This window comes from Manacus candei, unplaced genomic scaffold, assembly GCF_025592945.1.
Source record: "Manacus candei isolate 608988 ecotype Guabito, Panama unplaced genomic scaffold, ASM2559294v1 h1tg000092l, whole genome shotgun sequence".
In the NCBI taxonomy this organism is placed as follows: domain Eukaryota; kingdom Metazoa; phylum Chordata; class Aves; order Passeriformes; family Pipridae; genus Manacus; species Manacus candei.
Window position 1 is genome coordinate 2,018,717 of NW_026138140.1, and position 12,270 is coordinate 2,030,986.

The window sequence follows — 12,270 nt, forward strand, 5'->3', positions numbered from 1 at the left end:
TTTACAGGAAAGCTGGAGAGGGACTCTTCGTTAGGCACTGTAGTGATGGGACAAGGAGTAATTGTTACAAATTGAAAGAGGGGAATTTTAGGTTAGATATAGGGAAGAAATTCTTTACTGTGAGGGTAGTGAGACACTGGAACAGTGTTGCCCAGGGAGGTTGCAGTTCCTCCAGTCCTGGCAGTGTTCAAAGCCAGATTGGATAAGGCCTTGAGCAATCTGGTCTAGTGGGATGTATCCCTGCCCATGGCAGAGGTGGGACTAGATGATCTTTAATGTCCATTCCAACCCCTTAACATTCTATGATTCTATGATTTTAGTCTTGAACTAAACAAAAAGAGTGTATGGGGCATAACTGATCTCCCATTTAGCCTGTGGAAACAGAGGATAGTTTTCTTTGAGGCTGGACAAAATGTCTCTTGCCAGACAGGTTAAGGGCTGTGTTATGAGAGGACTGTTGTTGGCATCCTTTGTTCCATGAAGGACTAGGGGCACCACTGTCCTATTGCTCCTACTGGTGTTTGTTTGGAAGCCCAGGCCCATTGTCTCCTTGGATTTACAAAGGAAGAAGTTACAAGTCGTGGTGGTTAGTGCTATTAGAAAACAAATATGGACTTGTTATTTTTGGTGTTGGGAAGAATTAGGGACAAAGAGTTGTCATAACTGTAGACAGACCAAAAAAATAAAAGATCACTTCAGAGTAGCTGTGAGCTGTTCTTTTCATCCTTAGTGAAGACTCAGAGATTCCTATGATGCTAAGTTTGTGTTTATTTTTTCAGAAATTATTTTGAGTACTCATTTTTACCTAATGCTTTGCTGTGACTTTCCAACTCAAAATTGGTCTATGCCTGTGCAATCTCTTCATTGTGGAGATCTGCAATGTTACATTTGTATTTGGACATAGATAACTTTATGTTCTTCAGTCATTATTACCAACCATTGAGTCTCCAGATTTCTGATTGCATCATAGTATTGTGTAATCTGTAATGATTTCATTGCAATTACAATATATGCAATATATGGCTTTTTACAGGGAGTTTCTTTTAAGAAAGGGTTCACAGTGGTTTCGGTATTTTAAACTTACAGCAAGACAGAAACACGAAGGATTTTTTTTTCTTTTAAATAAGGTAAATAATTCACTTTCAAAAATTAATATCTGGGTACTTGTTATGTTTTCTTCAGCTAATACTTCTTTTTCATTTGTTTTCAAATGTAAATTTTGTTTCCATAGAATCTTTCTTTTTAAAGTGCATGTGCAAAGGTGGAGGAAGCTACACATGAACGTGGGGTTTAGGTTTACCTCAGAGTTTCATATTGCACTTTTAACATTCATATTTTGTCTGTAAGGTCATAATATAATAAGTAATCTAGAAGTTAAAATGAAACTATGAGCAAAAATGTGTCACCTGTGTTTTGTGTGCTTTGAACTCCAGTAGGAGACATTCTGGAGTGGAGAGAGTGAATAGACCTAGGAAATGTCTGTTCTCTGCCTGGTGCTGTGGAGATGTCTGCTGAAATATACTGTGGCCTGAACTTTCAGAAGGATGGGGAGAAATGTTTAAAGAATGGTAGAAATATAGGAAATGGATTTTTTTAAAGTGATTGATGAGAAGAAAGGTTGAAGGATTTTTTTTTTCTTTTCCCCTGGGAAGAAAATACTGAGGGAAAAACTGACTTTGAAAAAAAGGCTGTGATAAGCAGGACATGGATTAGTTGTTATCTGAAGAGAGAACTTACTTGTTTTTCTCTCAGTGAGTGATGTAACAATAAAGAAAACCCTTCTAAGGATATATCTAAGCACAGACTGTGAAAGCCCTTCCCTGGAATTCAGTAGACATCTGTGATGAATGTTCTATACGTGATCCAGCTCCATGTTTCTGTAATTTAGTGAATTGCGTGCTTGGCAGAGCCGGGGAAGGAGGAAATAATCTTACTATATGCAAACATGTTACTTGCATGTATTCATTTGAATAAAGATAGCAATAGCAAAGTAAACCAGAAGAAATAACAAGGCAAAGCAGAAGAAAAAAAAAAAAAAGAAAAGGGAAGAACAAGACATTGAAATCTACTATTACATTTACACAAATAATTACATGTGGTAAAGAAAGTTTGTCATCAGAAGGCCCGTACTTTGAAGGAGCTGCAGCTTTTTTCACACACGGCACTTTCAAAGTCTGCAGTGTTTCTGTTCAGGCAGCTGCTCTCTGGTGTGTGCCTCTCATGCCTTCTGCCTTTGGGACAATTATTTTTGGAGAACCATGCTTTTTTTTCGTCGTATTGTGATAATCCATGCACTGCAGGTTGATCACAGCTGGGTTGCAGTAACAGTGACAGGATGAACATAACTTCACCTTGCCATCCTGGCTCCTTGTATCCTCTCCAGTGCTGCATGGTCAGGCATCAGCGCTGCTGCGCTGTGTCCGTGATCTCCATCTCCCATCAGGATCTCCCTGTGCTGCCTGTGACACACGCATGGAACAGAGAACAGGCTCTGCTACTAAGAGCTTACTGTCTGCAGTAAGAGACATCAGCACAGGAGCAAGGGCAGGGGAAGAAGTGAAAGCAAACAAGGTGCCTTTGACCACTGTGACAGTGTCAGTGCCTCAGGTGTTGGACTCTGGTTGAGCTCTGGGCTTTTTTCAGAAGAGGTTTTCAGGAGGTCTTTGATAAATAGTGGACACTGGAGGTGTTTTGGATGCCATTCCTGCATGAAGGGTTTGCCTGTAAGAAATAAAAAATTTTATTCTTTGGCAGCTTTGACAAGTGGATGTTGGAGGTTGGAACACTTGGCAAATCAAAATAGCCATCCCCATAACATGGGGAGAAGAATAGAGGCCTTGGTCATGGAAGGACTCAAAAGTAAGGACAAATAGCAAAAGCGAGGACTAAAAGCTCACTTTTAGATGAAGGAAGGGAGGCTCTGGAGGGGCATAAAGAGAAGTGCAATAACAGAGTAATAAACTTAAAAAAAATTTGCAACAAGTTTACACCATGCAGGTGATGTACCTAATGACGAGTTGTTGTACCTCTTAGACATTATTTACTAGAAAGAATGTTGGCTCAAAGGTGACATGCCAGAAGGATGAGTGACTGGTGACCCAGAGTGCAGTAAAGAATAGCATAAAAGGACTGAGTTAAGCATTAGGAGAGAGACCCTCCCGAGAAGGACTGTGGGTCTATTCTCTTAAAAGTGAGGCAGTAGGTTTAGAGGGAATAGTTGCACAAGGGCATCTCTTTTCTGGAGGCTTTTTTGGTTGTTAGCTTTGAATAAAGTTTCAGGGATAATGGCTGCTGACACATATAAACATGATTTTTAAAATTTTTTTTTAAGAATGGAATTGCAAAGAAGGTGAGGATAGACTGTGATGATGCTAGAGTTAAGTGGCAAAATTGCATAGGAATAACCAAATTTTTGATAGAGGTGAAAGCTGGTGGCTCAAGAACTGAGTAAAGGGAGGCAAAGCTGAGATGATCATTGCCTGTTATCCAAAGGAGAAAGAGAAGACAGCAGAGAGGACTAAAATGTCTTCAGCTTCAGATAATGTGGTAAAAGAATAGGTGGTTAAGTGAGATGATGATGAATAGAGCACAAAATCTGCAACTGTAGGTCTTCCCTTACAGGATGTGAGGAAAAAACACATCTATTTAAAAGATAATTTACTATCAGGGGTACAATCAGAGTCTTAATCTTGAGCATTTGGGGTTATTATCTTAAGCTGCCAGCTGCATGTAACAGAAGTTCACATGGAAGGTGATTCTGCTCTTCCTTGAGGAAAAATAAACTGAATCTAGGTAATTAACTTCATTTTCCCTGGTTCCTGCTGGACACCTTTTGTGCTGCTTAACATCACCTGACGAGGCCCTGGGAGAAGGGGATTGCAGGGTGGTGGGGTGGAAAACGGTTCTGCAGATTGCTGGCTCTCAGGCTGTGAGGTGCTGAGAGGCAGACACAGGGATGCCCACGGTCCCGGGCACCGTGCTGGAGCCCCAGCTGGGAAAACTCACCTGGTGGTCAGAGAACCATGGCTCTGCTGAGGAGAGCTCTGGGCCTTGTTAGAGAAGAAAAAAAAAAAATCCCAAGTGTTTTAATGTGGTGGGCTGCACTGTTTCTCTTCACAAGCACCTACAGAAGTTAGTCTATAACAGAATTTCTTGATTATTTTTCCTGTGTCACCCAGCCTGTGAGCCATCTGAGGATGGAGAGAACAGGCTACAGATGTTTCTTTCTTTAGTCTCTTTTTGAATGAACAGTCTTCAAAAGAAAATTGCAGGTGGAGAAGGGGAATAACTTCTGAGTGGAAATGCTTCTAGTATTTTCAAATCTTAAATGGGTAACCAGAACTGTAGCTTAAAATTACATATGAACTGCAGATAGTAAGTACTAAATTTTAGCTGTTAGCTCTGAAAGCTGAAAACTTCAGCATGTGATAAGAACCTAGTCATGTTTCTGGTTCAGATGCAGGAGGCACAGTTGTCCAAAGCATAATGTACAATGAGCAACTGCTCATTAGTGTTCTTTAGGGTACCGTGTTTGTCTTCAGAAAAAGAGAGATACTGTGAGATTACATTAAACTAAGGAAACAAACTTATGAAATGCACAGGAACTCTTAATTAAAGTATTTAAAAAGATCTTCTCTGAGTACTGCAGGAAGGTTCAGAATTGAGGTTTACTGCATAGATTTCATAGGGGTTGCAAGCTGATCACTTATGCCGAAAACCAAACCCAGGCTCTCGTGTCTGTGCACCCTCTGGGCTGGATCTGGCTCTCACCTCCTGAGTCAGTGTGTGAGCAGAGCAAGTGTCTGTCTGTCTGTGCCCCTCCCTGTATATATATGTGTTTGTCCTCTGGGCAGGCACATCAGACATGTGGCCCTTTGATTCCAGGATCTTTCACTTGAGACCACGGAGAGGCTGACACTAGAGGAAGCTCCAGCAGTGTATTTCAGGATGTATCAGGTTAAGCAGCAGAGATAAGGACTGGACAGACCTAATATAAAACAAACAAACAAAAAAGAAATACATACTCCCCAACAAAAAAACCCAAGAAAACAACAAAAAGTTCTTTTAAGGTTTAAAGTGAAGCTACAAAGTTTTTGTACTTTTATTAAGGCTTCTACTGTTGTATCTGTAACTTTTTGCTCAAAGTTATTACTTTGACATTTTGTTGGCCATTAATTATTTTAATAACATCTGCATCATAGCAAATGGATTGAATGAAGCATCTCAGAAGAACAGGAATCATGCCAGAGAAATCATGCCACTGCATATCTGTTGCTGATTCACTGTTCCAATGGGAAAATCCCATTTCTATTTTCATGTTTCTACCTACAAGCTGGAAAGAATGCATTTTCTTACTTGGATTGCAGTTTTGACATTTAAAGAAATGCTTGCTGTAATGAGGCCTCTCTGTTTTGTTCACTATGAGAACATTCCAAGTATTTACATAATTAGAATATTAAGAGACTATATATCATAGTTTGGAAAACAATTTAAATTTTGCTTTCATTTAAAAAAAAACCCAAACCAAAACACAAACCTAATCCTAAATGGCAACTCCCACACCCAAATATTCTAGGTTGTCCACAAAGCACAGATATAGGAATTTGTGGAATAAAGAAGCTTTATATAGGTAAGAAGGAAGAAAGGGAAGCGTTTTATTATTCTTGTTCAGAAAATGCTCTTTTTAGCTCATTAATTTTATGAAATGCAAAAATGGTTTTGAGAGAAAAAGTATAAATTCTAGCAAAGATGATGTCTGTAACTGCTCTTAACAAACCATCTGAGAACAGATAAAACTCTTGCCTTGTTTTGAGAAAGCTGCTTGTTCTAGCTGCACTGAATGTAGGAATTATAAAAACAAAATAGGATTCTTCTTAGACTCATTTGCATGTTAAATATTCTGGCTGTTTTTCCAGCTCCCAGTTATTTCAAAGCAGTCCGAGTGTCTGAGCTCTGGGAACAAACCAAATGACTTACAATGCTCTTTGGTGTGCAGATGACCCCTTCCCTAAAAATCTGCTAGTCCAAAGTGGAGCAAGTTGATGATTGTACTCTTTGAAATCATAATAGGCTGCTGGGAGAGAAACTTTCCTTCATATCAGCTTCAGAACTACATGGCTGAAGAGAACATTTGAGAGGGTACAGATAGGCAAACAGCACTCATTTGCTCAGTGATGAAAGCTTTAACATGCCTGTTTTCTTCATAGTCAAATTTGAAATCCCATCAATGCATAAAGCAAATATGAAGTAGCCCAGCATGAAGTGCTTTAGACTAAATTCACTTGCTCTTTAAATTGGTCATTAACCCACACTATTTAATACATACAAAATGCCTGTGTGAGGATGAATTTCAGATCAGAAAGTTGGTATTTTAATAGTTTAGTGCTTTATCCACTGGGGAAAAAAAAAAATCAACCAAACCACACACAAACCCCACAACACATCCGTAGGAGGATCAGGGATTTTATCAAGTGGTATCTGTGTCAAAATAAATGAGGCAGCTCATCAGAAGGAAAATGTCCCTAACTATCCATTACCATTAATGGGCTCGAAATCCTTGCTCAGAGAACAGACCATAAACCTTCTAGACAGGTGGACAGCATCACCTTTAATGTTCAGTAACAATCGAAAGGCAAAGGTTGGGATAGGAATAGAATGAATTATTGTTATGTCTGTAAATCAGTGAGAGTGTCCCAGACCTTTTCCTGTGCTTTTTATGCAAGAATTAGTTTCCTTTCTCAGGAGAAAAAAAAAATAGCAGAGCTAGAAAAGGTAAGGGTGAAGGGAAACCAGATCTGCAATGAAATGGCTTCCGTTCCAGGAAAAATTAAGCAGCACCAACTCTGTAAAACTGTGACAAAGTTGTGTAAAGTTGGGAATGGGGATTGTGAACAGGAGGCAATTGTTCACTGTTTCTCTGAAGACGGGAGCTGAAGGATATCAAGTAAAGCTATCAGGCAGCAGGTTTAAAATGAAGTGGTTTTCATAACACAAGTAATAACGTGTAGACCTCACTGCCACAGAAGGGTAGTAGAGGCCAAAAATAAAAAAGCATTTAAAAGAAGCAGGAGAAATTCAGAAAACAGTGTGTCAGGGGCTGGTCAGCATTGGCTGTGGATGCAGCCTCTGCATTGGGGTGCCCCAGAAGCTGGGGGCAGTACATCAGGCTTGATGTCTGCATCAGGCCACCATCAGAGATGGCATCGTGGGCTTCAGAGAACACAGATCTGTGCCAGGATGTTTAGCATAATGGCCTGCACCACCTTGCCTCATTTCACCAATCACAGCTTATAGCCAGCCTGTAACTTCTTTTTCTTTCTCTCTCACACACACTTTTTTCTCAAAGTAACTTTTTCTTTCTCCAACCTTAGTGAATACAGTGGTCCTCTTTAAAAAGTCTTGATGTTATTTTTCCCTGGAAAGTTACCCTCGAGTCTTGCTGCTCTTCCTGGGAATGCCAGTGGGTGGCCTGTTTAATTGCATCAGCGTCATGTAGGCATGCATTTTGCTGTATACCTGCTGGGCTCTCCTGTCTACATGAGGTCTGATTGACACACCCATCTTCCCTGGAAGCCCCATGGACATCCTGTTTGATGTCTTTTTTTCCCCCTCGTGTGAACTTGGCACCAAGCAGATTTAATGACGTGAAAGCCGTGTGTAGTCGGGGACAAGGAGCAGGGGTGGGGACCATGGAACACTGAAGCTCTTGAGGATCTTGTCTGTAAGTGTGGTCAAAGAATGAGACTGTATTTGGCAGGAAACCTTTCCTCTCCACTCTTACTCATGCATTCCTCAGTTCTGGAGGGGACAGGACAGAGATAGTTGTCCTTTCTCTCCACTATCTCTTTTCCAGGAGCAAGATGTACACACCTGGTAGGTCCCTTCAGGCACCTCTCTGTTCCTGCTGTTGAACCCCAGCATTAGGAGAGTCAAGAAATATCAGTAGGTGCCTCAAATAGGCTCTTTCGAGCTCTTGAATTTCCTAAATAATAGAAAATTGTTCAAGTCCCTGGATGCAGTCTGGTTCTGCTTTTCTCCTGCTAACTAGCTTGATGAATAGGTCAGGCATAACCTTTAATAAAAACTTTTTTTTTTTACGTTATCCTACCTTTTCAGGTAGGTTGAGTTGAGGAATTTTCATACTCCTAGACTTCTTCCACCCACATGGGTGTGGTGGGATTTAATTTCTGAGCCTCTCTAAGTGCCATGGGAGTTCAAAGCAAGTGCTGTTATTTCTATTTCCACGTCTAAATCACTTGTACCTATTGTACACAGGACTGGAAGCAGGAGGGCTATTTTCTGGGCTGCTCATCTGGTTCTTCCCAGAATAGTGCTGAAGTTACTTTGTAGTGCATACCTGGCCTGTAAGCCTAACAGGAGCAGTCTGCATTGGATAATAATATGTTCATTTAAACAATCCTAATAAAAAGCATCATTCTTGGGATGTGCAAGTTGGAATGTACAATGAGTTGCAAGTACAGGGGAGCCTTGATAATTGAGGAATAATTTGCTTAATTATGTTGTTCTTAGTCAATGTGTCATTAAAACAATGAAAAAGTTAAATGATTGTTTAATGTCGGATTGTCAATATTTTCTAGTCTCCCAGATAATTAAATAGTCAGGATACATATACTTGGAAGAAAAAAAAGAAGTTACTTTAGAAGATACATGAATAGGAAGTGCATAAGAATTATAAAGATAAGGTTATTCAAAAAAACCCACAATCCAACACCTCCTTTCCCCCTGCAAGAGAAACCCAAACCAAGCCAAAACAAAGCAAGGAAAAATCCCCTAATCCAACCACAACTGCTTCATTTATTGCACTATAATAAAAAGTTTGGCTTGGTGGAACATAGTACCTATTGTACCTCTGCCTTATTTTTATAGTTCTAAGGAATCTTCCATTGGAAAAGCCACATTTTTCCTGTTGCTTTTCAGCTATTTAGAGTGGGCAGTTATCAGCTGGTGACTAATCTCAAATGTTGAAGTGACCTTGGTTAAAAAAAGGAAGGAATACTTGCAAGTGCTAACTCAGGTTGCCATATAACTTATAATAACATATGAGCCTTTGTCTGCTCTTGATTAAAACAACAGATTGGTGTTTTTCGATGTACCACTGCAGCTGTCAGAACCTTTGTTCTTTCTGTGACCAGAATGCAGGTTAAGTCAGTCACTAAATAAGGCATAACCTCTGTTTCCAAGGCATACTTAAGAAGCTGATTGCAGTTTGAAAATTGAATGATTTATATATAAATTTAAATACTTTGAAACGAGTCTTAATATCCAGATGTTCTCATGTCCACTGATTTTGACAGATTGGAACTAAAGCCCGAGAATTCTCTCATCCTCTGTTAATAATTTTCTTTTTGTAGTATTGAAAGACTATTTCTTCATTGCATAAGGAATGCTTTGCTCCTGTGTTTGCAGATGCTGTGAAGCCACCAGTCAGTTCTTTACAACCATCTGCTGAGTTACCCTTACCCATCAACACTTCACCACCTTCCATGCAAGCAGAATCTTCCCTACCTTCTCCTTACCGGCTTATTAACATCCCCCCACTGGAGTCTTCCTCTGGTCAAGAAGATCCTCAAGACTACTTACTGCTAATAAACTGTCAAAGTAAAAAACCTGAACCCATGAGGTGAGTGACTTTTGTTTCTTAATGACATTTGTTTGTATTACAGGCCAACAGCATTTGTGCTAAAAGCACTTTTTTATTGCCAAAACATTGAACATTCAGATGGGCATAATCTACCCAAGGAAGCTGCCTGTAACTTCTGCTTTTTTACTTTCTGTGCTTGAACTTTTTGCAGTAATAATAAATTGTTTGATCAGTGCTAGACCTATATTGTATTCTTCAAAAGTGTGGGCAGCAATTGCTTGAATGAAGTATAGGAATAATGCAGTGATCCAAGCATCTCATTGTAGCTTGGAGTGGTGCATGGCACGGAGCAGAGAAGTACTCTTTTTTTAGCCACAATCTGGTGTGCTTAATCCAGTTTAGGACTGGAAAAACCTGGAGGAATTTAGCCTTTCTCCCTTCTGGTATTTGGTGCCCCAGTTTTGCCAGTTAAAGCTTTCATGGAAGGGATTTAGAAAACATGCTGATGTTTGTTATCACCTGCCAGGTTACCACCTCATTGAGTGCAGCAATCTTCGAGTGGTGGTTTTTTTTACTATTATTGGCATGATTCAGACTCTCAAGCCAGAGTAAAAGGCAATTATTTTGTGATAATTAAGAATGCAGGGGGCTAAAACCACACTATTTCCATGTCCTAAATTTTAACTTTTTCCAAATAACAAATATTTAAAAGCAAGCTCAAATAACCTTTATTTTCTGCTGAATAAAGACTATCCACACAGTCAGTTCTCCAGAGGAGTGTGCAACTGGAAATTTTAAGGAAAGCATTTAGAACTTCTACTGAATTAAATGTCTATTTATTTCTCCAACTGCTACTTCAAACTTATATAAATGCACAGCACCTCCTGCATAGAATACTATGATATCCATGGTAGCTACCTGGGAAATATCACTATGTTTTGCCAGAATGGATCATGGTGGCCATTCCTGGAGTAGCTGCCCAGGGACATGGTGGAATCTGTGTTCTCTTTAAAAAAACTTCAAAAAACCAAAAACCAACCAACCAACAGAAAAAAAAAAAAAAAACACAAAAAAACCAAAAGAACCACAAATGAACTTGACTGGACAAGCTCCTGAGGAGCCTCATCTGATTTTGAAGGGTTTTGCTTAGAGGTATTGGAAGAGCTGGAGCAGATAATCTCCAAAGGTATCTTCTAACCTTGAGTATTCTGTCGGAGAGCCCTATAAATCCCTCTGGCAAACTTCTCTTCTGCAGTAATTTCAAATAAAATTTGCTGGGGTATTTCCAGAAAAATAAACAAAATGTCATACTATTTTTGTGATTGCAGACAAGTACATGGAAGCTGAGGAAAGCTTCCTTTGAAAGTGTTTTCGTGAGTATTTCACATATTTCCTTAGGGCCATACCTTTTAGTGGCAGTGCCTTCTTCAACAACACCTTGATGCTCTGCCAGTTTTCCCTCTGCCATGTGCTCTGTGCTCCCTTGGCATTTTTATCTTGCTCTCTTGTGCCTGAGGAGTTTCCTGCTCCATTTACTGATAATTACATGGTAGAAAAGTATCCACCCTTCACAATCTTCCCTATAAAATCAGGGAATGAGCCTACCGTTCCCCCAGAGTATGGAATGTGCAGTTACAGGCATCATGGTGTGCCCTAAAAACTCCTACAGGAGAAGAGGAAACCCAGTATCTGCTTTCTCACCATTGAAGGTTTCAGTGTTTAGTGATGTTTAGAAGCTGATAGTGCCCAAGAAGTATGTCACTGTTCCTGCCAAAAGCTTTTAAGAGTTTGGTATTCATTCCAGAACAACTTGGCAGAGGAATCTTGACTTTTATTTCAGCACCCTGGCCCATCAGAAATGTGTCTGAGTGCCTGTTTGCTTCTGTGAGGGATGGGCACAGAGCAGAAGTTTAACACCACCACATGAAGTGTGTTTTTAGGAATTATGAAGGTTGAGGTGTGTAATTCACTTTCTGACCTGATTTCCACAGTTATGTGATAAGTGCATTAAGTAGAAGCTGAGAAGACCGTAAAAAGGGACACAAACTGTGGCAAGTAGAGAGTCCATGAATAACTTACAAAATTTCTCAAGAAAGACACTGATGACACAGGGGAGAAGGAACTGGGGCAGGCAGAAGGTCCAATGGAGATAAAATGCCCCATGAACTGAGAAATAACTGATCAAAATCTTTGGGAGTGTAGGGATTGTTTAAATGAATGATGGTTTTGTAGGAACATTTGAAGACTGAAACATTGGCATTGTGATCACTTGGATATTATATGGCCTTAATGTATTATATGTAGCTAAATTTGCTAAATAACTGTGTCCTTTCATTAAAAAGGCTGTAATAATAAAAATTCAGAATAATAGTTGTGCTAGACTTTCAGTTCCACCTAAAAGGATTCTTTATGTTTTCTGTCTGGTAAAGTAGGTATTCTGCTGGATTTGGGCCAGAATATAGAGCATATAGACCTTTTCCTATGGAATTAGAGCTTTGTGTATCTGTGTAGCATGTTACTAAGGTGATCAGTAAGAGTGCACTCTGTGCACTACCCCAGTCCACATCCTTAAAAGCGAAGAAAAAAATTAAATGGCTTCATCATTTTCCTAATAATTTCCAGGCTTGAAGCAATATATCTGTGTATTTCATACAGACTTAGTGCAAAGT

At 39.7% G+C, this 12,270-nt stretch overlaps 1 protein-coding gene across 8 annotated transcripts in view; it reads left to right on the forward strand.

Moving 5' to 3' along the window:
* Nucleotides 1-12,270, forward strand: part of GAB1 (GRB2 associated binding protein 1) — a 101,320-nt gene that overhangs the window by 60,768 nt on the left and 28,282 nt on the right. For all 8 annotated transcript variants that reach the window (XR_007899918.1, XM_051768114.1, XM_051768113.1 and 5 more), the window contains exon 3: nt 9,427-9,640. Coding sequence is in view for 7 of the 8 variants with exons in the window: in XM_051768114.1 (XP_051624074.1) it covers nt 9,427-9,640 (214 nt within the window). In the remaining variant the exon portion in view is untranslated. The remainder of the gene's footprint in view (nt 1-9,426; nt 9,641-12,270) is intronic.